Raw genomic sequence first — 27,192 nt, 5'->3', positions numbered from 1 at the left:
CTGACACCATTGCATACCCTAGCAAGATTGTATTGAAAGGACCCAGATGTAGCTATCTCTTGTGAGACTATGCCGGGGCCTAGCAAACACAGAAGTGGATGCTCACAGTCAGCTAATGGATGGATCACAGGGCTCCCAATGGAGGAGCTAGAGAAAGAACCCAAGGAGCTAAAGGGATCTGCAACCCTATAGGTGGAACAACATTATGAACTAACCAGTACCCCGGAGCTCTTGACTCTAGCTGCATATGTATCAAAAGATGGCCTAGTTCACTGCCAACCATTGGACTGAGCACGGGATCCCGAATGGGGTCCCCAATGGAGGAGTTAGAAAAAGGAATGAAGGAGCTGAAGGGGTTTGCAACTCCATAGAAAGAACAATAATATCAGCCATTTAGACTTCCCAGAGCTCCCAGGGACTAAACCACCAACCAAGAAGTACACATGGAAGTATCCTTGGCTCCAGTCCAGTCATATATGTAGGAGAGGATGGCCTTGTCAGGCATCAATAAGAGGAGAGGCCCTTGGTCCTGTGAAGGATCGACACCCCAGTATAGGGGAATTTGCGAGCAGGGAAGCAGGAGTGGGTGCGTGGGGGAACACCCTCATAGAAGCAGGGGAAGGGGGGAAGGGTTTCCTGGGGTGGGAGAACCGAAAAGGGGACAACATCTGAAATGTAAATAAAGAAAATATCTAATAATTTTTTTTTAAAAAAGAGTATACCATATGGGTTATACAATAACAAATGTTCATCCTTGAAAACATACAGACTGAGCAGGCTGTAATTTTATGTTTAGGAATCCACACAAACATACAACAGTAGTAAAAGAAAACTTATTAAGAAATAGTAAATGCCCATGTAAAGTCAAGGTTTTTGATCATCTAAATAAAAAAAAAAAAACTACAATAAAAAACTGAACAGGAATGGCTTCATATCATTTTCTATCATTATTACTCATATAAATAAAACTTAATAGGGCGCTAGAGAGATGATTCAATGGTTTTGAGCAACTGTTATTCTTCTAGAGATATTTCAACAAGAATGGAACAGAAAATAGAAATTAGTAAAGGGAGAGAGAGAAAAAGAAAAAACGAACAAAGAAACAAACAAAAAATTTAAAATCCCTGAATGAACTAACCAAACGTATGTAAGGTCTGTACAATGAAAACTTTGAATCGTGGAAGGAACTGAAAAAGACACTAACTAGAAAATGAAAAGATACCTCACACAGACATAATGAGACATAGTACTGGGAAATCTGGAAGCTCAAACTCCACGACACTGTCCTCAATATACTTCACAGTTACAGTAAGGAGAGCCTAGAATTTATATTGATGCACAAATTCCCGGGTACAGAAAAACCTCAGGAATATGTTACAATGCTCATGTAGTCCTAGTGCGATTCCAGATCAGCTCAATGCGGTAGAGCAGCGAATCCAGAACCTGCCCAAGAGCAATGACCATGGGAATGCAACCGAAACACCACAAATGTGTTGCAGACCAGACAGCCTCTTCAAACAATGGTACTGGGAAAAGTGTCTATGGGCATATAAAATATGAACCTGGGTCCAATTTTCTCCTATCATACAAGGAATCAGACTTTCATGTGTGATCTGAAACAGTGAATCCTGTAGATTAACAGAAATAGGCAACACTTGATATAAGAACTGACTGACAAAATATACTATGTAAAAATTTAAAATTCAGGGAAATAGTAAAATTAAGTATGAAGAGATAGCTTATCCAGCAGATATATTTACTTTATGTGTTTATAGTATCTATATATTATATTTATTATATTATATTATATATGGTATAGTATAGTGTAGAATAATGGACTAAAATCCAGAATCTATTTAAAAGCAAATAAAAATATAATCAATAAATAAGTATATTCTGCTTATTTATTTTGCTCAGCATCTGCTGGAAGGGAAAATGTGCACATATTAAAAAGCTCTGCACATATTAAAAAGTTCATAAGATATAAAAGATATATAATATAAAGAGATTCCAGTTCTACCCAGTCAGTGTCCATACTCAAGTTCCTACACAATAACAAATGAACTTCTTTCAATTAATATTCCCTATACTAAACAGGTAAACAGACTACACTACGCAAAAAAGAAAAATGACAGCAGATATTAAAAGATATTTTCTACAAAAGATTTCATATCTAAAGATAAAAAATATTGAGAAAGATTTCTTTAAATGCCATGAATATGGGGTTCAGTAAAGATGGCTAGTGATCATAACTATAGTAGTGACAGAAAAGTCAAAAGTATTAACATACAAAGCAGAGAGTATTAGGAAATGGTAAAGAGTCCGTTAGATAAAAAGTCCTTGATCAAGAAGGGTGCATGTCACCAAACACAGAATGCATATATCCGCATCAGACAGAAAACAGAAAAATATGTAAAACCTAAAAACTGGTACATTGCCTCTTGTGCTTTTCAGACATGACTAATATCTAAAAGTTCTACAGGGATGCCAAGTCACTAAGTATATATATATATACCCTGGGAGTTAGCGTGGATGAGTGTAAATTCCAAGAGCTTGGTCCGTTTCACCTCAACAAAGAGAACTGATATTCTCTTAGAATATTCTAATAAGAATATTTTGGTAATCAGAAGATCAAAACAAAAAACAAGCAAACAAACAAAAACCAGGATTACTCCACTTTATATGAGCTAAAATGTATCCACAAGGGAAGACATCCACCGCAGAATTTCAGAGCCAGCTTCCTCAGGAACAGAAAAGAAACTGCTCCTTCCTGTTTCCTAGCCCAGCAGCTCTGGTAGCCTGGCTGCAGTTCCAGCTGCGCTGCTGATTGCTGACTGACTCTCCCAGGATGCCCCGCGGCACCCGCGGCACCCGCGGCAGCCAGGAATTTTAGTTTCCCCCAAGTCCACCGTATCTTTCGACCCCAGATCTGCACCACGCGATTACCCACGGTGCAGGACCGCGTGCACGGGGGAAACCTGTCGAAGCGACTTCTGGCTTTGGCTCTAGGTAAAACTTCTCAAACTTCAGTAATTTAGCGTCCCAGCTTCCACCCACGTGTTTCTCCTAATTCCTCACACTCTACACAGTTCCCCTACACATCTCCATTAAGTCGAAAATCCTCCCAATGTGCTTCCGGATCTCCGATCTCCAAATATGTTTCCGGGTGAGCATCTGCGCCCCATCAGAGACCAGTCCTTCCCACTTTGTCTCAGGCTGCCTTTCACACAGCTCCAGCTTTCAGGCTGCTCCGGCTCTGCACAGCCTCCACACACTCTTGTGAGAGCGCCGACCACAAGTGTTTTTGGAAGGACGCTCCACCCGGTATCTGAGCCCCACTCGGGGTTCTAAACCCTTTAGATAAACGACAGCTCCCACCCCCGCCCCACCACCACCAAAACTGGAGCAAGAGCTGTCCCTGAATTAGTTGAATGCCTGTGGATTCCTTCCCCTAACCCAGTCGCCTTGTCTGACCTTAGTCAGAGAGGATATGCTTAGTCCTGCAGTGATTATGTGCTGGGCGGGAGGGGCTGGGGGGCGCTAGTGAATACAGGTGTGGTGGGAATCCCTCTTCTCAGAGGAGAATGGGTGCGGGGAGGGGAAAAGCTGCGAGGGACTGGGGAACTGATTTGGGTAAGGTGAATTATAAAAAAGACAAACAGCCTAACGTCTCCACTGGACTACCAACCTCTGGCTTATATATTTCATACCAAACAATAATAGACTAAATTCAGAAGCGAGAGTCCCATCCCCAACACACAAACATTAAAAAGCCAAAACAAAATACTGAAATATGAACTTGGGGAGAGATATTTAAAGAACTTGGATTTTGAAAAGAAGTAAGTGGTAAGGCCTTTGCAACAGCCTAGGGGTGAATTAATCCCGCGCTGTACTGATTTCCCCAATAGATGGCGGTCTTGTCATTTAAGTCTTCTGTGACAGCGATGCTTTGAGAGGAAAAAAAGAGAACGTTCTGTTTTCCTTTTTTTTTTTAAATGGAGTGGTGAATGCAGCCTCTTGGCTGTCGCAGATGCAGAAAATAAGTGAAGTATGTGTTCCCAGGCCTAAAAACGTCAGCTACACCACCCCATCTCTAGCTCTGGGAACAAGGAAGAAGAGGTGGTTAGAAAATAAGGGAAAGGTTAAGACACACCATTCTCTAGACTCCATACAAGTATTGTAATCAGTAACCAATAGCAGCTGTCTTTACCTGCACTGGCCTCACACAAGACCACAGTCAGTCTAGGAAAGGGAACAACAGCTCCCCTTACCTCTCAAACATTGGCTATGGATAGATTGTAGAAGAGTCACTCACTGTCTTTAGTTGTCATCCTGTGCTGAGCACATCAGGTTCCAATACATAGCTCCAAACCCAGTCTCACAAATGGCTCTGGTTCATCTCAGTGGATCACAAGCAATATGAATAGAGATGAACACAGTAGAGTGACTGTTGGAATTGTGGACCAGGATAGTGGAGAGGTAGGAGGTGAGAGTGGGCAGTATTAGATATGCCCATATGCACACACACATTCTGTGTATATATTCATATGAGTATGAAACAGCTAATAATAGAAATGGGGGCTCATTCATTCATTTATTGAATGTAGACAAGGTTTTCTGTGTAATCCTGTGTTTAATGGTATGTGCTACCATGCCCAGCTCAAGTTTCTTTGAAAAGACCACATGAGTGTGGAATTTTTGTTGTTGTACCAGTATCTGGTGGGATTTTTGTTTGATAATTAATTGGTGTGTTTGTCCATGAGGGAGACATTCCACCATACCATGATCATTATTTAGTTAAATGTAAAGGAATAGTTAGAGTAAGGAAGTCTTGTTTTTTGTGTGTGTTTCAAGAAGTATTAAATGTTAAGTAGCTTTGCGGTTAGCTCTTCTTTGCAGTTCTGATAGAATCCTGTCGATCTAATTGTGGGGTTAATTTCAGGGTTACATTTTATAATTGCTTAAGTCACATTGCTACTTTGTGGGGAGCCGCCCTCACATTCGCCGTTACAAGATGGCGCTGACATCCTGTGTTCTAAGTGGTAAACAAATAATCTGCGCATGTGCCAAGGGTAGTTCTCCACTCCATGTGCTCTGCCTTCCCCGTGACGACAACTCGGCCGATGGGCTGCAGCCAATCAGGGAGTGACACGTCCTAGGCGGAGGATAATTCTCCTTAAAAGGGACTGGGTTTCGCCATTCTCTCTCTTGCTCCTGAAGATGTAAGCAATAAAGCTTTTGCCACAGAAGATTCCGGTTTGTTGCGTCTTTCCTGGCCGGTCGCGAGAACACGTGTAAGACTACTTATCATCTTGTTTATATTATTTATTTCATGTTATTTACATTTGGTGTCTTATATGCACCTGGAACTTCATCTATTTCAAGTTAGTGATTTTATGCAATAGAAGTATTTAATGTGAGTAGAAATAAGATCTACTTGTTAACTCATTTCTATCAAGTGGGTTGTGCCCTTACTTTCTGGAATTGTCAAGACATTAAATCTTGGCAGTGGTTGTGAAAGCCTTTAATCCCAAGGACTCAGAAGACAGGCAGTCAGATCCTGTGAGTTCAAAGTCAGTCAAGGTTAGACCCTGTCTCTTCAAACAAACATACCAACAAACAAAGTAATCAGAAACAGTTACGCTTCATTGGGCAAGGTCATGCAAGCCTTCAAACCTAGAACTCATGAGGTAGAAACAGGGCAAGTCTATGTTCAAGGCCAGCCTGATCTACATACGGAATCTAGGCCAGCTAGTAATACAGACAGACCCTATCTCAAAATACACCAAACTCCTCTCAGAGAATTAGCTTGTGTGATACCAGAAGAAGCATGTAAAGCTCTAAAGGAAGAATATCATGAACAGTTCTACCCAGCTATAATGCCTATGAACCACATTGATGATCACCGTGTCAGGATAGCTCTAGAGGTTCAGTAATGGCAAGTTCACCTTGGTGAAAACCAACAGCTCTCTAATTGGACTTAAGATATTCATAACAACAGGGAAACTATGACTGGTACTGGAAAGCTAGCTAACTTCTCACTGCTGGTGAAGTTACGAATCTTGGAGGAGAACCAACCACCACCAATTTACTAATTCAGATTTGTTCCTAATAAAATTTAAATATTTTTTCTCATATCCACAAATAAATATAGTTTTCTTCCCTCAGTAAGGAAATTTTCCTTCCAACAGAGAGACCACTACAAAAAAATCTACAACTGCAAAATGTAGAGTTGTTGAGCCCACATATGATGGATATATCTACAAAACACTCATGCACCTAAGGCTCAAGGAATATTTTTGAAGATGGGCTATTAATATTCAAGAGGCAGAGGATCAAGGAGTTTGCTGTGAGATTGTTTCACCTAGTAATGCTAGGAGCTATATCCATAAAATTTCAAAATCATGACTGCTCAAACAAGAGCTGAACAAGCACAACAGCAATGGACATGCCAAAGTGGATGGGGAAAAGTCCACAAGGCCTCAATCCCTATGGAGTGTACTACAGGCAACTGACAATGCTGGCAGCAGGAGCCTCCCTCAGGGAGAGAATACCAACGAGTTATCCAAAGCCAAATGGTCAGCATTGGAAACATATACACAAGTAGTATAAGACAGACAGACAAGGTTAGATTTAGGAATATATATGTTATACATAAATTATACGTAATACACTCATACATATTATACATACAATAATAATGAAATGACAAGGCACGAATTTAAAAGAGAGCAGGAAAGAATATATGCAAGAATTTGGCAGTAGGAAAAGGAAATGAAGCATGATGTAGTTACACTATTATTATAAAATTTTACAGTACAAAAAAAAAAACAGAACAGAAGTAAAACAAACACAAGAAACCCAGACAAAAATAAAAAAGTTTGTAAAATTATCAGTGGAATTCAGACAAGGATTTCTTTAAGCTAACATGCTCCCCTAATTACAGTGTCCATCATCAGGAATGTTAACGACTCTTGGCATACACATGTGGGAAGGAGGCCAATACTGCTGGGGAGTGAGAACTAGAGAATCCACTCTGAAAATCAGTGTATATATTCTCAAACAAAGAAAGAAGTCTGGGTGTCACAGGACATAACTAACATGTGGCACTATTCCTGTGGAAACAAACACACACATATACTTATCCCAGATGAGGAATCAATGACAAATCAATGTTGGGAACCAACAGAGTTCAACTTGGGGCACCAATGTGGTTTCTTTCTATTGATGTTTCATCTGCATGTATTTTGGCGAACTATGTGTGTTCCTGGTGCTCACAGAGTCCAGAAGAGGGCACTGGATGCCCTGGAGTTAAGGTTACAGATTGAGTGCCCATGTGAGGGTGCTGAGAACTCAGAGTGAGTCTTCTGAAAAAGCAGACAGTGCTCTTAACCACTGAGTCATCTCTAAATGTCAGCGGACCAGTTAGTATAATGTGTGACTTACAAGAGTGTGGGTGAGTAGCTACTGATAGAAACAAAAAGGACCGAGTAACAGTTGCTTCACCCTGTGAGGGTGGTGGCTAATGAAGCTGCAAACCCGGGGACCACTGCATAGCTTGCAGGCAGCTCACCTGAGGTGGGAGGTTTGTCTTTGAGGCCACTCACTACATCCTCCAGACAGCTTGACCTGTTTTGTCTGATTCAGGCAACTTGACTGGCTGGGATCTGCTTGATGGCTGGTCTGAACATGTTCTGCGAAGCTCATTTTGTCTGATAGTGTCAGAGTCCATACTGATTATATATGCTTGAGGCAGGAGGGCACTGGTGAATTTTGCCAGTTTTGGGGACTTCCTAAAGCTGTTAAGTCATCTTTATCACCTTTAGTTTCTGGTGATTTTTTGTAGGATAGAATGTATCATCTCCCATAAGAACATCCATTTATTTACCTCTGTTTTAATATCCTATATTTTAAGGAACTTCTTCCAAATTGGAAGGTTTAATCTCAGTAGAAGCTGATGCATAACAATCACTTCTGGGCACAACCTCCAAGGACTCTCCATCTTTACCAAGGAGCACTTGCCCATCATGTTCATTGTACCTTTATTCACAGTATCTAGGCAATGGAATCAACTCAGATGTCTTTCAACTGACACATGCATAAATAAAACTGTGATACTTAGGTACAAAGGTGTATTACTCAGGTGTTAATAAAATGAAACTGGGAAATCTGGAAGCAAAAGTACATTTCTGAAAATTATGATGAGTGCTGCTGCCTAGTCCCAGCAGGCAAACATCACATTTCCACTCATGTGCATCGTAGCTTCAAACTTTTGTTTTGTGTGTCCTAGTGAGACTTCATGTGGAGGCCAAGATGCTAGAAATGCACCTGTCGTAGAGGGATTCAGGAAGAGAGGGTGGATATTAGAATATAGGTGATGTGAAAATAGAGTGGGAACACTGGGTACATAATGACTTAAACATATAGTGGAGTGATGGGGAAGAAAGGGGGCTGCTAAAGCTCCACTCAAATGAGAGATCCATGAATAACTACATGGAACCTTACTGTTTCGCATCCCATGTAAAAACATGTAATCAAAGGGGAGAGCAGGACACATGTGCTATAAAAGATTGGGGCATTGGACAATGTGTAATGTGTTTAACTGGAGATGAGGACAGGAAGAAAGAAGAGTGGGTGGGTTATCCAAAGTAAGGCTTTATGAAAAAGCCTTATGAAACGCCACTATCTTACAGGTTATATAGGAAATATGATTTTAAAGCCATTGAGCTGCTGTGTCACACTTAGTTAAATAATGCTACTGCCAGATGCCAGGGCTATTAAATGGAGCTCTCTGTACCAGATATTTCTATCTGCTTAGGACTTACTCCTCAAGGGGGGGGGGGTCACAGAAGCACCCCAAACAAAACAGGTCATTGTCAGTTCTCTTGCATGGCCGTCCTAAGCACATGGTGCTATTGATGACATCAAACACGTTGGTTTCGAGACAGAGAACAATCTTGAACTTACCAAGAAACTCTCCGAACTGGCTAGCTTTTGTAGCATTACAAGGTCTAGTACAGGCTGCTGGAAGAGAAATGATGTCATGGTCTTGCCCTTGAACCATGTACCCTAAAGTACCAATTCACTATCCAAGATGTGTGAACTCATACAGATGCACCTACCTCTATGTACAGAGCATTGCGATGGATGGTGTGGCATCATCGCATCCTTAGCCTTTGAGGTATTTCTAAGCTGTATGTCAGCATTCCAGCTATCACATGCACAGCCTATCTCATTACAGTTTGCCTCTTTCTTGATATTTGTAAGGGTTAACTCTATTATGAAGATTTTGTAAGTGAATGAAAGATGAGAATTAAAACATTTTCCTTCATGATGAATTTTCTTTAATCTCTGCAATTTTAGCACTATTTTGTAAAGCATTTGTGCAATTCAAAATATTTGTGTGAGATGTAATTTCCAAAGAGACATGGGAATTATATAAAATATACTTTAACATAGTTTCTCAGAACTATGAACTTTGTGATATACACTTTAATTACATACATGTTTGCTAATTGCTAATGTTATCATATGTTATTCATATTTACCATTTTTTTATTTTTATTTTTAATTTTTTTGAGACAGGGTCTATATAATCCTGGCAGTCCTGAAAGTCACTATGTAGACCAGGATGAACCCAGACTCAGTGATCTGCTTGTCTGTGTCTTCTAAGTGCTACAATTAAAGTCATACACCATCTTGCCTGGCATTATTATGAATGGTTAGATGTTACATAAGTATTTTTGTTATAGTTCTTTCCAGGGATGGGAGAGAAAAGTCAGTGGTTAAGAGCACTGGTTGCTCTTACAGAGAACAGGTCCAATTCCCAACATATAAATAGCTACACAGAACTAGGTGTACTGCCAACTTCAGGGGATCTGATGCTCTCTTCTGGCTTCTACCCACACCAGGCATACATGTAGTGCACAGAGAATACTTCCAGGCCTGGCAAACATACACATTAAAAAAATAAATAAAAAGCTTTTTCCACAGTTATAATTACAGAATTTCATGTTAATATAAACTTTTATTTTTTTTTTAAATTTAAACCTTAACTAAAGGCTTTCAAAAGCCTGTTATTTTTATGTTTCTATTATTTATACTGTTGTGATTTTTAAGCAGGGAACACCAAATAAATGCTATGTCACAATAGTTGCAATGGTATTTTTTTCTCCAGTATGAACTCTCTGATGTCTTCTCAGATTTGAAATCTGGATAAAGGATATGTCACAGTCTTTGCATTTGTAAGGTTTCTCTCCAGTATGAATTTTCTGATGTGCTCTAAGATATGAGCATCGAGTAAAAGATTTGCCACATTCCTTACATATGTAAGGTCTCTCTCCAGTATGAACTCTCTGATGTGTTCTAAGATGTGAGTCCTGGGTAAAGGATTTGTTGCATTCCATACATTTGTAAGGTTTCTCTCCAGTATGAATTTTCTGATGTATTTGAAGAGTTGAACACTTAGTAAAAGATTTGCCACATTCCTTACATATGTAAGGTCTCTCTCCCGTATGAACTCTCTGATGTATTATAAGATTTGAACGCTGGATAAAGGATTTGTCACATTCTCTACATTTGTAAGGTTTCTCACCAGTATGGATTTTCTGATGGGCTCTAAGAGTTGAACACTCAGTAAAAGATTTGTCACATTCCTTACATCTATAAGGTTTCTCACCAGTATGAACACTCTGATGTCTTCGAAGATGTGAGCACTTGGTAAAAGATTTATCACATTCCCTACATTTAAAAGGTTTCTCTCCAGTATGAATTTTCAGATGTGTTTTAAGAGTAGAATTAACAGTAAAAGATTTATCACACACCTCACATTTGTAAGGCTTTTCACCAGTATGAATTCTATAATGCCTTTTAAGATGTGATAATTCAAGAAAGGACTTACCACATTCTTTGCATTTGTAAAATTTATCTAGAGAATGAGTTTTCTGATGCCTTCTATATGATGCATAGTAGGTAAATGATCTGTCACACTCATTGCATTTGTAGGGCTTCTCTCCAGTATGGAGTCTGTAATGGCTTCTAAGGTGTGAAAGCTGATGTAAGACTTTGCCACACTCTGGACAACTACAATGTTCCTCAGCCCTATGGGTTTTCTGATGTCTCCTGAAACTGGAACAGTGGGCAAAGGATTTGTCACACTCCTTACATTTGTAAGGTCTCTCTCCAGTATGAATTTTCTGATGGCTTTTAAGTGCTGACAACTGAGGAAATGATTTTCCACACTCTTTGCATTTGTAAGGCTTCTCCCCAGTATGAAGTCTTTGATGTGTTTTAAGATTTGTGCACTGGGTAAAGGATTTGCCACAAACACTGCACTTGTAGGGTTTCTTTCCAGTATGAATTCTCTTGTGTACAGTTAAGCTTGAAGCGGTACTGAAGCATTTCCTGCATTTCTCACATTGGTGTGGTGTATCTCCAATGTAGATTGTTTGTTGCATGAGACTGTACACAGAGCTGAAATCATCATCATATTCTCCCTGACTTTGCAGTTTGTTTGCAGCATAGAGTCTCTGATTTTCAGTAAGGTTGGAAGACAAACTTAAAGATTTCTCACAGTCTTCAGATTTGCAAAGTTCTTCGCCAGTGTGTGTGCTTTTATGTCTATCTTGATTTAACAAGTCAACAGAGCCATCCCTGTCCTTAGAGCATCTGTAGTTATTAGAGGTTTCTATAGTGTCACGTCTTATATAAAGTGCACAGTTGGTGGGTTCATGAAGCATTTCACCAAGCTCATTACCCTGACAAGACTCCTTTTCAGTCTTCACATGTTGATGGACAGTATCACTTATGCAGTAGTTCTCTGAAAATAAGTACAACTCAGATTAATAGGAATTGTATCCAAATGACACTTGATAAATGGCTATCTCTGTAAGTTCTCTATTAAAATAAGTCAACTTGAAACTATTTAGAATAGATCTCCCAGTAGCTGACCCTTTTAATTCACTGTAGCTGTATGGCTCCTCACAAAAACAGCATGCCAGCCTTCAATATCAGTGATTTCTAATAGAAATCTCATCTTTACTAAAAATGTCTAACTTGGTACAAGATGGAACAAACAATTCTAAGTATGTAATTAGCTTTGGGATGGAGCTCACTCAGTGATTATATTTAGAATACATCTCTATCTTTTAATTTTTTTTTCAGAAATAGATTAAGACTTTAATCCAATCCCAGGCCAACAGTGTTTGTACTTTGTAATGTATGGCAATGAAGATTACTGTTCAGACAACCCATTTCCTTTTTTTTATTTTATTTTTTTTGGTTTTTCGAGACAGGATTTCTCTGTATAGTCCTGGCTGTCCTGGAACTCGATCTGTAGACCAGGGTGGCCTCGAACTCAGAAATCCACCTGCCTCTGCGATTAAAGGTGTGCGCCACCACGCCCGGCAACCCATTTCCTTTTAAGATAAAGGTGTACTGAAAACCATGAAAGGGTCTGTTTCTTTTCTTTAAAAGAAAAAAAAACAAAGGGTGTTAGATTCTTCAAAAATAACGGATGTCAAGCAAGTATTTTGCCAGATATCCAAAGCTCTAGATCATTTGAGGCAGGGTTTTCACAAGCAGCTATTGCTCATATCTTTTCCTCCATTGTCTGAGCTCCACACATGTTTCTTAACTTTCCTTATATGGTTATTCTGAGGCCTAATCTGTATCAACTCTTAAGATTATTTTCTAGAAGGATATCTCTGTATCCTCCACTGGAATGAAAATCAAACATGTAATATGAAGACATACAAGCTAGCAAGGCAATTACAGAATAATCCTACTTCATGGACTCACATTACACTTATAATTTGTAAAAGTAATTCTAACCTGATGGCTGCAACATTGTACTAGTATTAAGTTCCAACACAGGTCTACAGGTCTAATAAGTCACAACAACTTCTAAGAGGTACAACAGGCAGGATGCATCTTGAGGACAGGAGACTTGAGGACAGTAAGTGCAAGGATCAGGAATCCTTTCAAGTAGGATTGGATACAGCAAAGGCAGTTTCGGCTCTTGCTTTCTCTTTCACTTGAATCCTTCACTGTTGTCCTGCTCATTCACTTGCCCTCCCTGGTTTTGGCTACTACAATTATCAATCTTCCAGGGCAACCTCATTTGCTCCAGGCAGGTGACCAGGCCTACTCTGCATACAATAATCCATGTTTTCTGTGAGGAAACCTACGACCGATGCTAGAATTTTTAGAAACAATACAGATGTGTGAGACAGCGCTGTGCTCAATACATGAGAAGAACACAAAATAGAGGAATCTAGGAATGAATTCCCAAGTACTATTTCCAGTCAGCATCTCCAGCATATTCTGGGAGAATTTTAAATTTGCACATCTTGAGTTTTCCTTATAATTAAAACAGTGTGAACTGCAATGATGGCTTTGGAGCTTTAAGACATGGGTGGAAATGGTATATGCTACTGAATTTCTGAGTGCATACTGGAACCAAAATTAAGGGTGCATGGCACCTCTAAAATGAAAAATAAAAATACTAAATACTATGAAAATGTTCTTTTTTTTTTTCTCCTTAACATTTTTTTTTTTTACTGATTCTTTGTCAATTTCACATCATGCACCTTAATTCCACTGATATCCCAGTCTTTCCACCTTTGTAATCTACCCCTAAAAATAAAAGAAAAAATGTAAATTTAAATTTAAAAAATTCTCTTTAACCTTTATGGAAAACTATGTGCCCTTGTATCAACTGCTGTCTTCTCTCACTGCTGTGCATGTACAAGTCCACTCTTCCAACACATATTTGTCATAGTGACATTGGAAGCTGTGGTTTGTCACACCATATAGCCTTTTACCCAAACATTTTTAACTAGAAATGTTTGTTGCAATGAGTCATTAGCTCGTTCCTGGCCTTTGGCTTCTCCACTGCCACCAATACTAGACTCTAACCTAGGCTGCTCTTGGATATACTGTTGTTGCAATGTGTTATGAAGATCCTGCAGCTTTGGTTCACCAGGACTGGCCTCTTCGTGTGCTCCAACAGTTCATAGATGGTATACATGTTGGGGTGGGTTAACTCAAAGTCCTGGAACTGAGCCTTGGTGGTAGTTGAGTTGGCCTGCCTACCACATTTACTGCACCCATGCCAAAAGGGCTAGCTCTCCAGTGCAGCCTAAGCAACAGATGGGGTCAGCTTCCCCATGCTCAAGTCACAGCCTGCTCTACCATGTGGTGGCTGATGAGGGGTAGGGCCAGCTCAGGGAATCCCTCAGTCATCAACATGGACTAAGGCAGCAACCAGACAACAAACATCCACATGGCCTCTGGTGGTAACATGGGCCACAGACATCCACGTAGACCCCTGCTGCTAATAGGGACATGGACCCAACATGGTCATGGATATCACTATGGCCTTAGGTGGCAGTGTAGGCCTCTCACATCTGGCTGTTCCTTACTATGGTCTTATCTCAAGTTCCACTGCTTCTTCATAATGCACAAACCACTATGGTTCTCTTTGTCCCAGTCTCTCTACCATGTACTTGCTCATACTAGTGGTGTCCTTTGGCTGTCTTCTGCCCAAATGGGCTAGCAGACATCTTGATAAAGTTCTTTTTTACTACCAAACTAGTCTTCTGGTTTTTCCATGACACCTTAATAGAAAGTTTACAACCTATAAAGTCAGTACTTACAAAGAATGAGTTAGGAATTGTACAAAAAGAATATTCTCACCCACAGAGACCAGGTTACTGTAATTCTCCAACATCACATCAATGTACAAAGCCCTCTGAGCAGAGTCCAGGCATTCCCACTCCTCCTGGGGGAATTCCACAGCCACATCCCCAAATGTCAACAGACGCTGAAAAAGATTATATTTTGATTTGGGATTACAGGATACTTTTTGTTGTTACTTATATCCAGGATACTTTTCTGGATATGAGGAGATGGCCTGTTGATGAGTGAAGACCATTATCATCAAACATCATCAGAAAAGAAAAAAAAAAGAAGATAACTTTCAATATAGTCTCTTTCTATAATGGATTTTTTTAAAAGATTTATTTATTATGTACACACAGTTCTGCCTGCATATAGGCCTGTACACCAGAAGAGGGAGCCAGATCTAATTATAGATGGTTTTGAGCCACCATGTCATTGCTGAGAACTGAACTTGGACTTGTAGAAGAGCAATCAGTGCTCTAAACCTCTGAGCCATCTCTCTAGCCTATAATGAATTTTCCAACTGTGAAAACAGGATGACACAATAGTTTAACAAGCAATCTTCATGAAACAAGATTCACATTTAAGGTCCGAACATGGTTGTCTATCTGTTATGTACACAGTATACATATCTCAACAGAACAATTTGTGATGAGGACAAGTGCTTTTTAATGCTTTGCCTGAAGATGATCCTAAAATATAGACACTGAGTCAATCTTGTCTGTACCAGGTCTTACATAACACTATTCTAACAGGCTCAAGTATGATTTTTAAACTCTAGGTATAATGCCACATCATTAAATAGCAAAGGGGTATGGAAGGCAGAACGCATGACTGACTTTTTTGGCAAAGAGTTTTTTTTTTCCATAGTAGCAAGGATTGGAATGGCATTACATACTGACATTTTTCTTTCTTTTTTTTTTTTTTTAACTGTACCATATTTAAAAAAAAACAGTAGTTTGCTCAATTAATTTTTTAAGAATATTTAGGCCACTAATATGAAGAAGGAAAATTCTGTATCAGCAACATTTAATATAATCTAAACTTTTCCTAAGAAAATACAAAAGCCACCATAGACAAATAACAGTTTCAGTACACTGCAGCTGCAGGGTAGGCTTGGAGAGTTAATATTCAAACAAAGTGTCTAGAGCAAGGCCATCATGAGGGATAGTCTCTCTGCATCAGATGTAACTGCTTATGCACATGTTAGTCGATGCCCACAAGACATCTGTATGGATGCATTCCACATAATTCTACACAATGAGTCTAAGCCCAAGTTCTCTGCACAGCGGGATGTTGTTTGTGCAAAAAAAAAAAAAAAAAGAAAAAAAGAAAAAAAAAAAAGAAAAAAAAATACTTATCTCTCTGCTTTGGGAAGTTACCCCTGAGCTTCCTAACCAAGTGAGTGATTCTCCTGAGACAGATTATCAGGTTCCAACAAACACGTGGACAAATCACCACCATCATGATATTAAACCCCAAAGAGAAATACAAGTAGACTATTATCTCAGTCTATACTCAAGAACGAAGCTTCATGGCACAATTAAGCCACATATGCCTGCCATTTTTAGCACTCTACAGTGTGCTTAAATCATTACTAGTAGGATCCAAGTTTATTTATGATTAAGAATCAAGATGCTCCAGTACAGGGAAATGCTGGGCCAGGAAATGCTGGGTCAGGAAGTGGAAGTGGGTAGGTTGGGGAACAGGGCGGGGGTGGGGGGGGGGATAATAGGGGACTTTGGGGATAGCATTTGAAATGTAAATGAAGAAAATATCTTTAAAAAAAAGAATCAAGATGTCTTTTTTAATTCCACACATTGCTAATACATTGTGACAACTATTCCATGTGTTCCAATATGCATGTTTCGGACCACGATTCAAGGAAATATGACAGATTCCACAAATAAAACCTGCACAAGCTCTCACTCCATCCACTATACCAAATTGATATCAGCATACTTTTTTGTTAATGTGTCAAAGTATTTTAAAATTACAAGTCACAAATTCATGTAGAATACTTGTCCTGAAAAATAAAAAATCTTGGGAGAAAGAAAGAGAAAAGTTCTATAGGTGTAGATTTTGGGTATTATACTGTATAGCTGTAGTCATAAAGACAGCCTGGTGTAGTCATAAAATAAGAAAGGAGTATGACAAAATAGAATAAAGGACCCAAAACTAAAATTACAAATGTATGCCTATTTTAAAAATCTCAAAAATATGGTTCTCTCAACATATTGTGCTGCCAAAACTAGATCAAGTAGTAGAATAAAATTAAATTCTTATTTTCCATTTTGTACAAAAATCCATTCAAAGTGGAAAACCAGACACACAAAAAAGAAGCCTAGAAAATAGAGGGATTACACATCAGGATATTGGGACAAAAAAGAACTAGTTGAATAGAAAGAAAACTAACAGCACAGGAAGTAACCACAAGTATCAACAGATGGCAGGACATGAATATAAAGTTTCTGTCCATCAAAGGAAATAAGCAGAAGATCAGAAAGGTACCCAAAAAATGGGATAAAATTTGTAATGGCATCATTGTGGACAGATGCTTTTTTTCTTTTTCTTTTTCTTTTTTTTTTTTTTTTTTTTTTTTTTTCCTCCAGAGCTGAGGCCTTACGTTTCCTAGGCAAGCACTCTACCACTGAGCTAAATCCCCAACCCATGGACAGGTGCTTATATCTAGAATTTACAAAGAATACAGAGATAAACTCCAAGAAAATAAAACTGCCAATGATCAAATAGGCAAATATACTAAATAGACACTTTGAATGGATAGGAACACTAATTACCAACAAACATGGAGAAGGTGTTTAGGATTCCAAAAATGCTATGAAGGGAATAAAATTAAAACCACTCTGAAATAGTGGCTCACCCCAGGCAGAAGGGCTGCCTGTCATCTACTCTGACAACAAATGTTAGTGAGAATGTGGAGAAAAAGGAAGCCCTACTCATATTGGTGTGTGTGTGTGTGTGTGTATGCCATTATAAAAATCAGTTTAGAGATCATTTAAAAAATTAAAGCTACAACTAATCTATAATCCAGCTCTTTCCTTCTTGGTAGCATACTGGAAAATTCTACCCCACACAAAAGAGATATTTCTATACCTATGGGTTGCTGCTTACCATAGAAAAGTATTGGAATAAACCTAATTGTCAACAGATAAATGGATAATGAAAATGTTATACATATAAAATGAAATACTATTCAGATGAAGAGAAAAATGTAATAATTTGCAAGAAAAGAAACAGATGGACTCAGAATGTATAATATTAAGTGAGGACATACTGGTAAGAAAGAAGAGATGACATTTTCCTCATAGGCAGAATCTAGCTTATAATATGTATAGGCTTCAATTTTTCAAAACTTACTTTAATAAGGGTTATTAAATGCTTCAAACTCCCTTCTAGCACACTAGCCACCAGAGGAAACAAACAAGAAAGATTAATAGAAAGCAGGGGTTGTGGACATGTTTAGAAATAGTTCTTTGGGGCTATTCCAATCTTCATTGTCAGCAGTCCAGTCCACTAGCAAAACACCAACAATAATCAGCAGCAGCTGTCCAGTCCCCTCACAAGCACCACTCACAAATCAGCAACTGCAGTTAAATACAGAAGAAACAGCAAGGCTCTGCTAATCTCTGACAATTGGCCTGAGACCACGGATGCCACAAGAAGCTGTTGGAATATCACAAGTTGTTTGGCCAGTTATTCTCTACAAAGTCATAATGAACATAGATAAGCAATGTGATACAAGGCAAACCAATATAGGAACATCATCAGCAAAGACCAGTGAGGCTGAGTAAAGCAAACCAAGGCCAGAGCCTCCTCTCACTGTCTGTGGGGTCATATTTATATTCTTTCTAAACATCACACATCCTCTCATGCATCTGCTTCACCAAGACATTCTCTCACCTGTGTCTGCTTTTATTATTATTATTATTATTATTATTATTATTATTATTATGGTGTTTTTGAGATAGGGTTTCTCTGTGTAGTCCTGGCTGTCCTGGAACTCACTCTGTAGACCAGGTTGGCCTCAAACTCAGAAATCCACCTGCCTGTGCCTCCCAAGCGCTGGGTTTAAAGGCGTGCACCACTACCGCCTGGCTTCCTGTGTCTGCTTTAGGAAAACATCCTTAGTGTCTGCTTCAGTAAAATATCCTCTCACCTATGTGCTTAAGTAAAACATTCTTTTTAATGTCTGCTTCAGCATTCTTTAATATGTCTGCTTCAACCTTCTTTCATGTGTGTCTGCTTCTGTAAAACAACCTTTCACCCATCTGCATCAGCAAAACATCATATGATATAACTGAGTTTCCAAAGAAACCAGAATTTCCACTTCTGATATGTATGGATGGAAACAATGCACATGTGGGTACTGTAGAACACAGAGAAAAGAGAACTTGAAAGGTTAAATATGGGATTGAGTTAGTACTGAGTGCAGGTAACAGTCACCAGTTATGAGAAAGGATAAAAAGGACATAAAAAGATATAGAATTTTCTAGTTCTAATTCTGACACAGGTATTTTGTTTTTTGGTGGTGGATCAGTTCATAAAGACATATTTGATTGTGAAAACATAAAATCACATCTGAGGCTCCAGAGCTTCTGTTACCAAAGAATACTGTAACTGCAAAAAAGTGCATTGACTTGACGAGTCTCTGAGTTCGGTGAATTGCAATGTGATTTTCTTTATCCATTTGTAACAATTTTCAGAACAAAAATTTAAAAATTTTCAGAAGCAGAAAATTAAAGGCTTGCAATGTATCAGACTATAACATTTTTAGAAATAGAGTAGACATGGCCACTGACCTGTGACATGATTAATGGAGAACCAGCCATTTCTTTCTGGGTCTCTTCTTTGATTTTCTCTTTGAAGAATAATGAATAGCTGGCTTGTGGTCCTTTAATATCAAGAGGTCAAACAGGAAAAGTAAAATTAATACTGAATGTGGATAAAGAACAATGTGAAAACACCCAAGTAACAGAATTCTATCTGTGTCTGGTCAGTGATCCCAAAGCCAAGAGAGCATGGAAAGACATTTAAACCGTGGAGAGAAAATCACCATCAACCATATTGTAGCACTCAGAAAAATACTCTTGGGCTGGCGAGATGCTTAGCGGGTAAGAGTACTGACTGCTCTTCCAAAGGTCCTGAGTTCAAATCCCAGCAACCACATGGTGGCTCACAACCACCCGTAGTGAGATCTGATGCCCTCTTCTGGTGTGTCTAAAGACAGCTGCAGTGTACTTATTTATAATAATAAATAAATCATTAAAGAAAAAAAAAGAAAAATACTCTCTTGAATTTATGGTGACTTAAGTGCATTTGAAGCGAGTCAAAAATTAACACAATTTGTATTACTAAAGCAACATAGCACATAATAATTTAGAGGTAAAACATATGCAGGAGAATTAGAGGAATTATCTATCAGAACATGGGAAATAATACATTTCATGCAAAAAATAGATAAATACAGGAAACTTGGAATGTTCAAGACAGCAAACTACTCTTTCATACAGTAAAGATAGAAGAATAATACAAATAATCCAGCCATCAACAACATAAAAAACAAAATCATAGGGAATAAGCACACTATGAACAAGAACAGGTGCCTACTCTAGAAATCACATAGCTGTTCCATTCGTTGGCATATGTTCAAAGGACTCGACATCCTACTCTACAAATACATGTCAAATGATGCTATATTCATAACAGGTACAAAATGGAAAAAATGTAAATGTCCTTCAACTGACAAACTACAATGTACATATAAACTATGGAATATTATTTAGCTGTATAGAAAATTGAAATCATATTTGCAGGTAAATGGATGGGCCTAGAAAAGATCATACTGAGTAGAGTAATCCAGACCCAGAAAGACAGACACCGAATGTTCACCCTCAAATGAAGGACCTAGCTCCAACTCTTCAGATGTGAATTCACAACCTGGAGTAACGCAGTAACCAGAAAAGTAAAAACAGACCACGTTGAAATGTAGAGGAGTGACAGACAGGCAATAACAGAGAACAAGTGATCTTAAGGGTAAAACTGAAAATGTATTAGGGGTCTTTTGGACAGATATAACTTTAGAAGGACAGTAAAATAACAGTAAAGATTTCTAAACAATCATAAGACACCATAATATTATCCATCTACCACAAAATGCCTACCATACATATAAGACTATGAATGTATATACATTTGGAGTGTGAAGGAAAACTTCCCATAGGGCTGATAATGCTCCCTATAAGAGCCATATACTTTTTAACAAAACCACCAACTAGAAGCTTGCTTTGAAGTTGCTGTTACAACTGTCCAAGAGACTCCCAATACATTACACACACTATTACTATTGTCCATGGTCATCTCTCAGACATAGAAGATGAGTTACTATTGTTGAGAAGCCATGCACTTTGGACATAGATCCCAGGGGGATTCAAGAGATTGATCTGACACTAAAACCTCCTTTCTAGGGACTAGCTTACTTGGTAATGAATACAACATGCAAGCTTACCAAAGAGGGAGCTAACCTGCAATCCTATTCACATAAATAATGCTTAACTGGCATCAAGATAGATGGCTCAGTGGTTATGAGTTCCCATTGTTCTTGAAGATACCTGGGTTACATCCCTAGAACCCAATGTGTGGCTCCCAACTCTTCATAACTCCAATACTAAGATACACATGATTTACAGTCATTTTTGTAGGCAAAAATATGCGAAAAATATATGAATCTAACTTTAAAGAAACTGAATAGCAGATAAATGTTAGTAAGATAATGGAGAGAATAAAAACTCTGTAAGTGGAATATCTTGGTTTCTCCATCTATAGTAATTGAGAGTTTTGCTGAGTATAGTAGCCTGGACTGGCATTTGTGTTCTCTTAGGGTCTATATGACATCTGCCCAGAATCGTCTGGCTTTCATACTCTCTGGTGAGAAGTCTGGTGTAATTCCAATAGGTCCACCTTTATATGTTACTTGACCCTTTTCCCTTACTGCTTTTGCTATTCTTTCTTTGTTTTATGAATTTGGTATTTTGATTATTATGTGATGGGAGGAATTTCATTTCTGGTCCAATCTATTTGGTGTTCTGTAGGCTTCTTGTATTTTCATGGGCATCTCTTTTTTTAGGTTAGGGAAGTTTTCTTCTATAACTTTGTTGAAGATATTTACTGGCCTTTTAAGTTGGGAATCTTCACTCTCATCTATACCATTATCTGTGGGGAATTGCAGGCTGGTATCCAGTCGAGCTGAGGTCTGAACCCCAATGGTCATAATTCACCTACATGACAAGGTAAGCACTCCCTCAGGCTCCTGAAACTCTGGCCCCTGCCTAAGTTACTGCCCACCACAGCCCCCACTAGAAAAGCATGGTCAGTAGTCATGTAAGCAATGGCCCAAGCTTCTGACCTTCAGGCTAAACTCCTCCCCAGTTACCTAGCAACAGTGAAGACCATAAAAAGGGGTGCTCAGCCCCCACCTCACTCTCTTACTCTCCGCTCTTACATCTTACCCCTCACTCTCACCCTCTCTCTCCCCTTCTCTCCCCTTTTTGTCTTCTCTCTCCTCTTCCCTTTCTCTTTGTCGTCTCCTCTCCTCACCTCTCCTCCTCTTCTCTCTCTCTCTCTCTCTCTCTCTCTCTCTCTCTCTCTTTCTCTCTCTCTCTCCTACCTTCTCGGCATTTCTATGATAAAGCTCTTAAACCATAGACAGTCTCTGCTCCTTCAAGGCCCGCTGCACACTCTGGTTGGTGTTGGGAACTTCTTCCCCCATTCCCTCTCTCCCACAACCCTGGGGCTCTAGCAAGGTAGCTCTGGGGGGGTGTCCCTGGTTGGGGGCTGCTCCTTTCTTCACTCCCCCCAACCCCCGCCGCCTCGTGGGTCAGGCATGCTCACCCGGGGCCGAGTGGAAAAGCTCTTGGCAGTCTCCCCGCATCCACTTGCCCAGAGTACAGGAACTCTGGCTGGACATGGCATATTTTTCCTCCCAACTTTTCTGCAGCCCCCATCCCCCCACTTTATTTTGTTCCCAGTAATTATCCGTAGGTTTCATCTTCTCGTTGTGTCCTGGATTTCCTGGATGTTTTGGGTTAGAAGCATTTTGCATTTTCTTTGACTGATGTGCCAATGTTTTCTATGGTAGCTTTTGCACCTAAGATTCTCTCTTCTATCTCTTGTATTTTGTTGATGATGCTTGCATCTATGACTCCTGGTCTCTTTCCTAGGTTTTCTAATTCCAGGGTTGTCTCCCTTTGTGATTTCTTTATTGTTTCCATTTCCAGTTTTATAACCTGGATGGTTTTGTTCAATTACTTCTGTTTAGTTGTGTTTTCCTGTAATTCTTTAAGGGACTTTTGTGTTTCCTCTTTAAGGGCTTCTAGCTGTTTACCTGTGTTCTCCTGTATTTCTTTAAGGGAGCTATTTATATCCTTCTTGAAGCCCTCTATCATCCTCATGAGATGTGATTTTAAAACAGTCTTGCTTTTCTGGTTTGTAGGGGGTAGCCAGGGCTTGCTGGGGTAGGAGAACTGGGTTCTGATGATGCCAAGTTGTCTTGGTTTCTTGCTTATGTTATGCCTTTATATGTTACTTGACAATTACTACATAGCAATAGTAAGGAAAGTGGCATGGTATTGGTATAAAAATAGACTGGATGATCAATGGAATCAAATTAAGGACCTAAAAATAAATCCACATACCTATGGACACTTAATTTTTGACAAAGAAACCAAAACCATACGTCATAGTTAGGGTTGTACTGCTGTGAACAGATACCATGACCAAGGCAACTCTTATAAAGGATAGCAAACAATTGGGGCTGGCTTACAGGTTCAAAGTTTCTGTCCACTATCATGAAGTTGGGAGCATGTCAGGATCCAGGCAGGCATGGTGCACGAGTAGCTGAGAGTTCTACATCTTCGTCTGAAGGCTACTAGGAAAAGACTGGCTTTTAGGCAGCTAGCAAAGGTTCTTAAAGCCCACACTCACAGTGACACATTTCCTCAAACAAGGCCATACCTCCTAATAGTGCCACTCCTAGGCTAAGCATATTCATTCTACTCCCTAGCCCCTGTAGGCTTGTTCAAACACTTGAGTCTGTGGGGGCCTTACCTAGCTATAGCATAATAAAAAATACATTTAGTTCAACTTCCAAAGTGCCCACTGTCTATAGCCTCAACAACATAAGTTCAGTCTCTTCTGAGATTCATTCAATCACTTAACTGTAATCCTCAAAGCAAGACAGAAAACTATCTTGGCAAACTCCAAACTCTACATCACTATCTCTAATGTCAAAGCCCTCTGCAGTTCTCCAACTTCTTTTTTATCTTTGTTGATTGCATCAAACTTCTTTCTCCTGGACTGGTTACACTCTCTCCTAGCAGCTTTCCTTTGCAGATAACCCAATGCTCTGGCAACCTGAACATCTTGGGGTATCCAAGGCAATTTCAACCTCACAGCTTCTTGTTTCAATGTTTGGGATCCACACATGATCTTCCGGATTCCTGTAAAGAGGAGCTGGTTCACATCTCCAGCTCTGCCCTCTGTATCACTACTGAATCTGGTTGACTCTACTCCACTGCTGCTGCTGTTCTTGGTACTGATATCTCCAATACACTGGGGTCTTCTGCTACAATTAGGCTTCACCAAAAGACTTTCATAGACTCTTCATGATGTGAAGCCTCAACTTCTTTACATGATCCCTTCAGTCTAGGATTGTAAACTACAACCGAGGCTGCATCTTCACTAATGGCCTTCCTTGGCTTTCACTGTGCCAAATCTCAGCTGCTCTCCATGAACCCTTCATCCCTTAAAACCAGTACCACCTGGGTGATTCTTACACATTACCAAGTTCAGCTGCAGCATGAGGTACAGTCTTGGCTATCTCTGGAACACAACGTCTTGGTTCTCTCAGAAAACATTTTTCAGAGATTTTCACCTCAATGAGGCTGGTCTATTCTTTTTTTGTTTGTTTTGGTTTGGTTTTTCGAGACAGGGTTTCTCTGTATAGCCCTGGCTGTCCTGGAACTCACTTTGTAGACCAGGCTGGCCTCGAACTCAGAAATCTGCCTGCCTCTACCTCCAGAGTGCTGGGATTAAAGGCGTGCGCCACCACACCCAGCTTGGTCTATTCTTAATCACCATTAATTTCTTAGCTCCAGTTAACCAACACCAATTGTTCCTGTAGTCCCTTCTATTCACTTGAAAGCCAGAGCCACATGGCTGAAGCTGCTGAGTTCTGCTTGCTGGAGCTGGAACATGGCCTCCCTTATTCTACTACCAACTTTCTGTTTTCCACCCCCTCACTGCCTAAGATTGGCTCTCTTGAAACTTGCTCGGTAAGTTGACTTTGAACTCAGAGATCTGCATGGCTGTCTCCTGAACACTGGGACCAAAGGCATGTACCAACACACCTGAACTTAGGCTTTTTACTGCTTGAAACTTGTTCTATACCAGGCTGGCCTCTAACTAGGGAATCTGCTTCCCTTTGTGTTCATGTGTATACCACCATGCTTGGACCTAAGCTTTTCAAGGCCATTGTTCCTAAGATCTGGATAAAAAGCCTGTGTCTTCCAGCCTCAATATCTGGAACACAAGTGTGCACTCCATTTCTGGGTTATAGTTCATTCCAGATTAAAAGTCCAATCTATTCCTATTTAACAGCAAACACAAACAATAAGCTTTTAGCTGGGTGGAATCATGCCCTTAGGTCACCACTCCCTTCATCTCTTTCTCTCCTTGAACACGATTCAGCTCCATTTCACTTGCTGGTACCCCATTATTACTTGAACCACACATTGTGTATTTTCTCTTTTCTCAGCTTGCTACTTTTCATTAAAACAGTCTTCATAAGACTAAACCAGAGAACAACGGTCTCTGCTGGGCTCTTTTGATGCTTCCTTTGTCAATGCAATTAATATAAATCTCTTTACTTTAGCTTCAGGTAGACTATTCAGACAAGGGCAAAAAGCAGCCATATTCTTCACCAAAATACCACAAAAAGAGTCTGTAGGCTACATATTGAAATTCTTCTCCACTGAAACCTCTTGGGCCAGAACTAATCACTCAGCAACAAAGTCTTCTATATTCCTACTAGGATAGTCCATTAAGCCCCACTTAAAGCATTCCACTGCAAATCCCAATATCCACATTCCTCCAAATAAAAACATGGTCAGGTCTCTCACAGCAGTATCCCAGTTCCTAGTACCAACTTCTGTGTTACTCAGGGTTTTACTGATGTAAATAGACACCATTACCAAAGAAACTCTTTTTTTCTTTTCTTTTCTTTTTTTTTAGACAGGGTTTCTCTGTGTAGCCCTGGCTGTCCTGGAACTTACTTTGTAGACCAGGCTGGCCTCAAACTCAGAAATCCGCCTGCCTCTGCTTCTCAGGTGCTGGAATTAAAGGTGTGCACCACCACTGCCCGGCTCCAAAGAAACTCTTGTAAGGACAACATTTAATTGTGGCTGGCTTACAGGTTCAGAGGTAAAGTCCATTATCCTCAAGGCAGGAGCACAGCATTATCCATGCCAGCATGGTGCAGGAGGAGGCTGAGAGTTCTACATCTTCATTTGAAGGCTGCTAGGATATAACTGGCTTCCAGCCAGCTAGTTCAAGGGTCTTAAAACCCACACCCATGGAGACACACTTCCTCCAATAAGGCCACACCTATACCAACAAGGCTATACCTCCTAATAGTGCCATTCCCTGGGTCAATCATAGTCAAACGACCAGACTTGATGTACCATGGGGTAGTGATAGTCCTCCTTATCAGAGGAGAAAGGGAGGAGAGGATGGGGGAAGGGGTATCACCTGTATGAGGGGGTACTTGGTGGAGGGGGGCTGATATTGGTTGTAAAGTAAATAAATAAATTAATTTTAAAAAAAAGAATGAGGTATATTATTGTGAAACTTGCTGTATATGTGAAAGTGATTTATATCTTCATTTCAAATAGCATTATATTTAAACTTCCCACAATAGCCTTCAGAGAATTAGAATTCTAAGAGAAACCCAGAATTTATATTGACCCAAAAATTTCCTGGGTACAAAACAACCTCAGGAAGTTGTTGAAATGCTTTAGCTATCCCAGTGTGATTACAGATCAGCCCAATGGAGTGGAGCAGCATACCTTGTACCTGCCCAATAGCAATGATCATGTGACTAAAACCAAAATCCCTCAAGCGCGGGTTGCAGACTAGACAGCCTCTTGAAACAGTGGTACTGGAAAAATTATCTATTCATCTATAAAAACATGAACCTGGGTTTAAGTCTCTCTTAGAATCACAGACCTTTATGTATGATCTGAAACAGTGAATATTGCAGAGTAACAAAAAGAGGAAAACACTTGATATAAGAACAGCGACTAACAAACAGTATTGTATAAAATGAAAAACATCCAGGGAAATAACAATAACTAAAAGTATAAAGAGACAGAATACACTGTAGACGCACTCGTTAGCTACCTATCTACAGAACAATGAATAAGAATTCAGAATCAA

General features: G+C 39.6%; 1 protein-coding gene across 6 annotated transcripts in view; it reads right to left on the bottom strand.

The window, feature by feature from the left end:
* The window catches only part of Zfp53 (zinc finger protein 53), a 44,268-nt gene that overhangs the window by 13,397 nt on the left and 3,679 nt on the right, over positions 1–27,192 (bottom strand). For 2 of the 6 annotated variants that reach the window (XR_003952122.1, XM_030249809.1), the window contains exons 3-5: positions 19,503–19,594; positions 14,698–14,824; positions 10,901–11,818 (exon numbers count right to left, since the gene is read on the bottom strand). Coding sequence is in view for 5 of the 6 variants with exons in the window: in XM_030249809.1 (XP_030105669.1) it covers positions 10,901–11,818; positions 14,698–14,824; positions 19,503–19,594 (1,137 nt within the window). In the remaining variant the exon portion in view is untranslated. Of the gene's footprint in view, positions 1–5,628; positions 12,466–14,697; positions 14,825–19,502; positions 19,595–23,521; positions 23,624–27,192 lie in introns of those variants that run through there. The other 4 variants (XM_030249806.1, NM_013843.3, XM_030249807.1 and 1 more) reach the window with 4 other exon arrangements.

This window comes from Mus musculus, chromosome 17 (assembly GCF_000001635.26).
Source record: "Mus musculus strain C57BL/6J chromosome 17, GRCm38.p6 C57BL/6J".
In the NCBI taxonomy this organism is placed as follows: domain Eukaryota; kingdom Metazoa; phylum Chordata; class Mammalia; order Rodentia; family Muridae; genus Mus; species Mus musculus.
The sequence above is the reverse complement of the archived record's forward strand: the minus strand, read 5'-3'. Positions and strand labels throughout refer to the sequence as shown.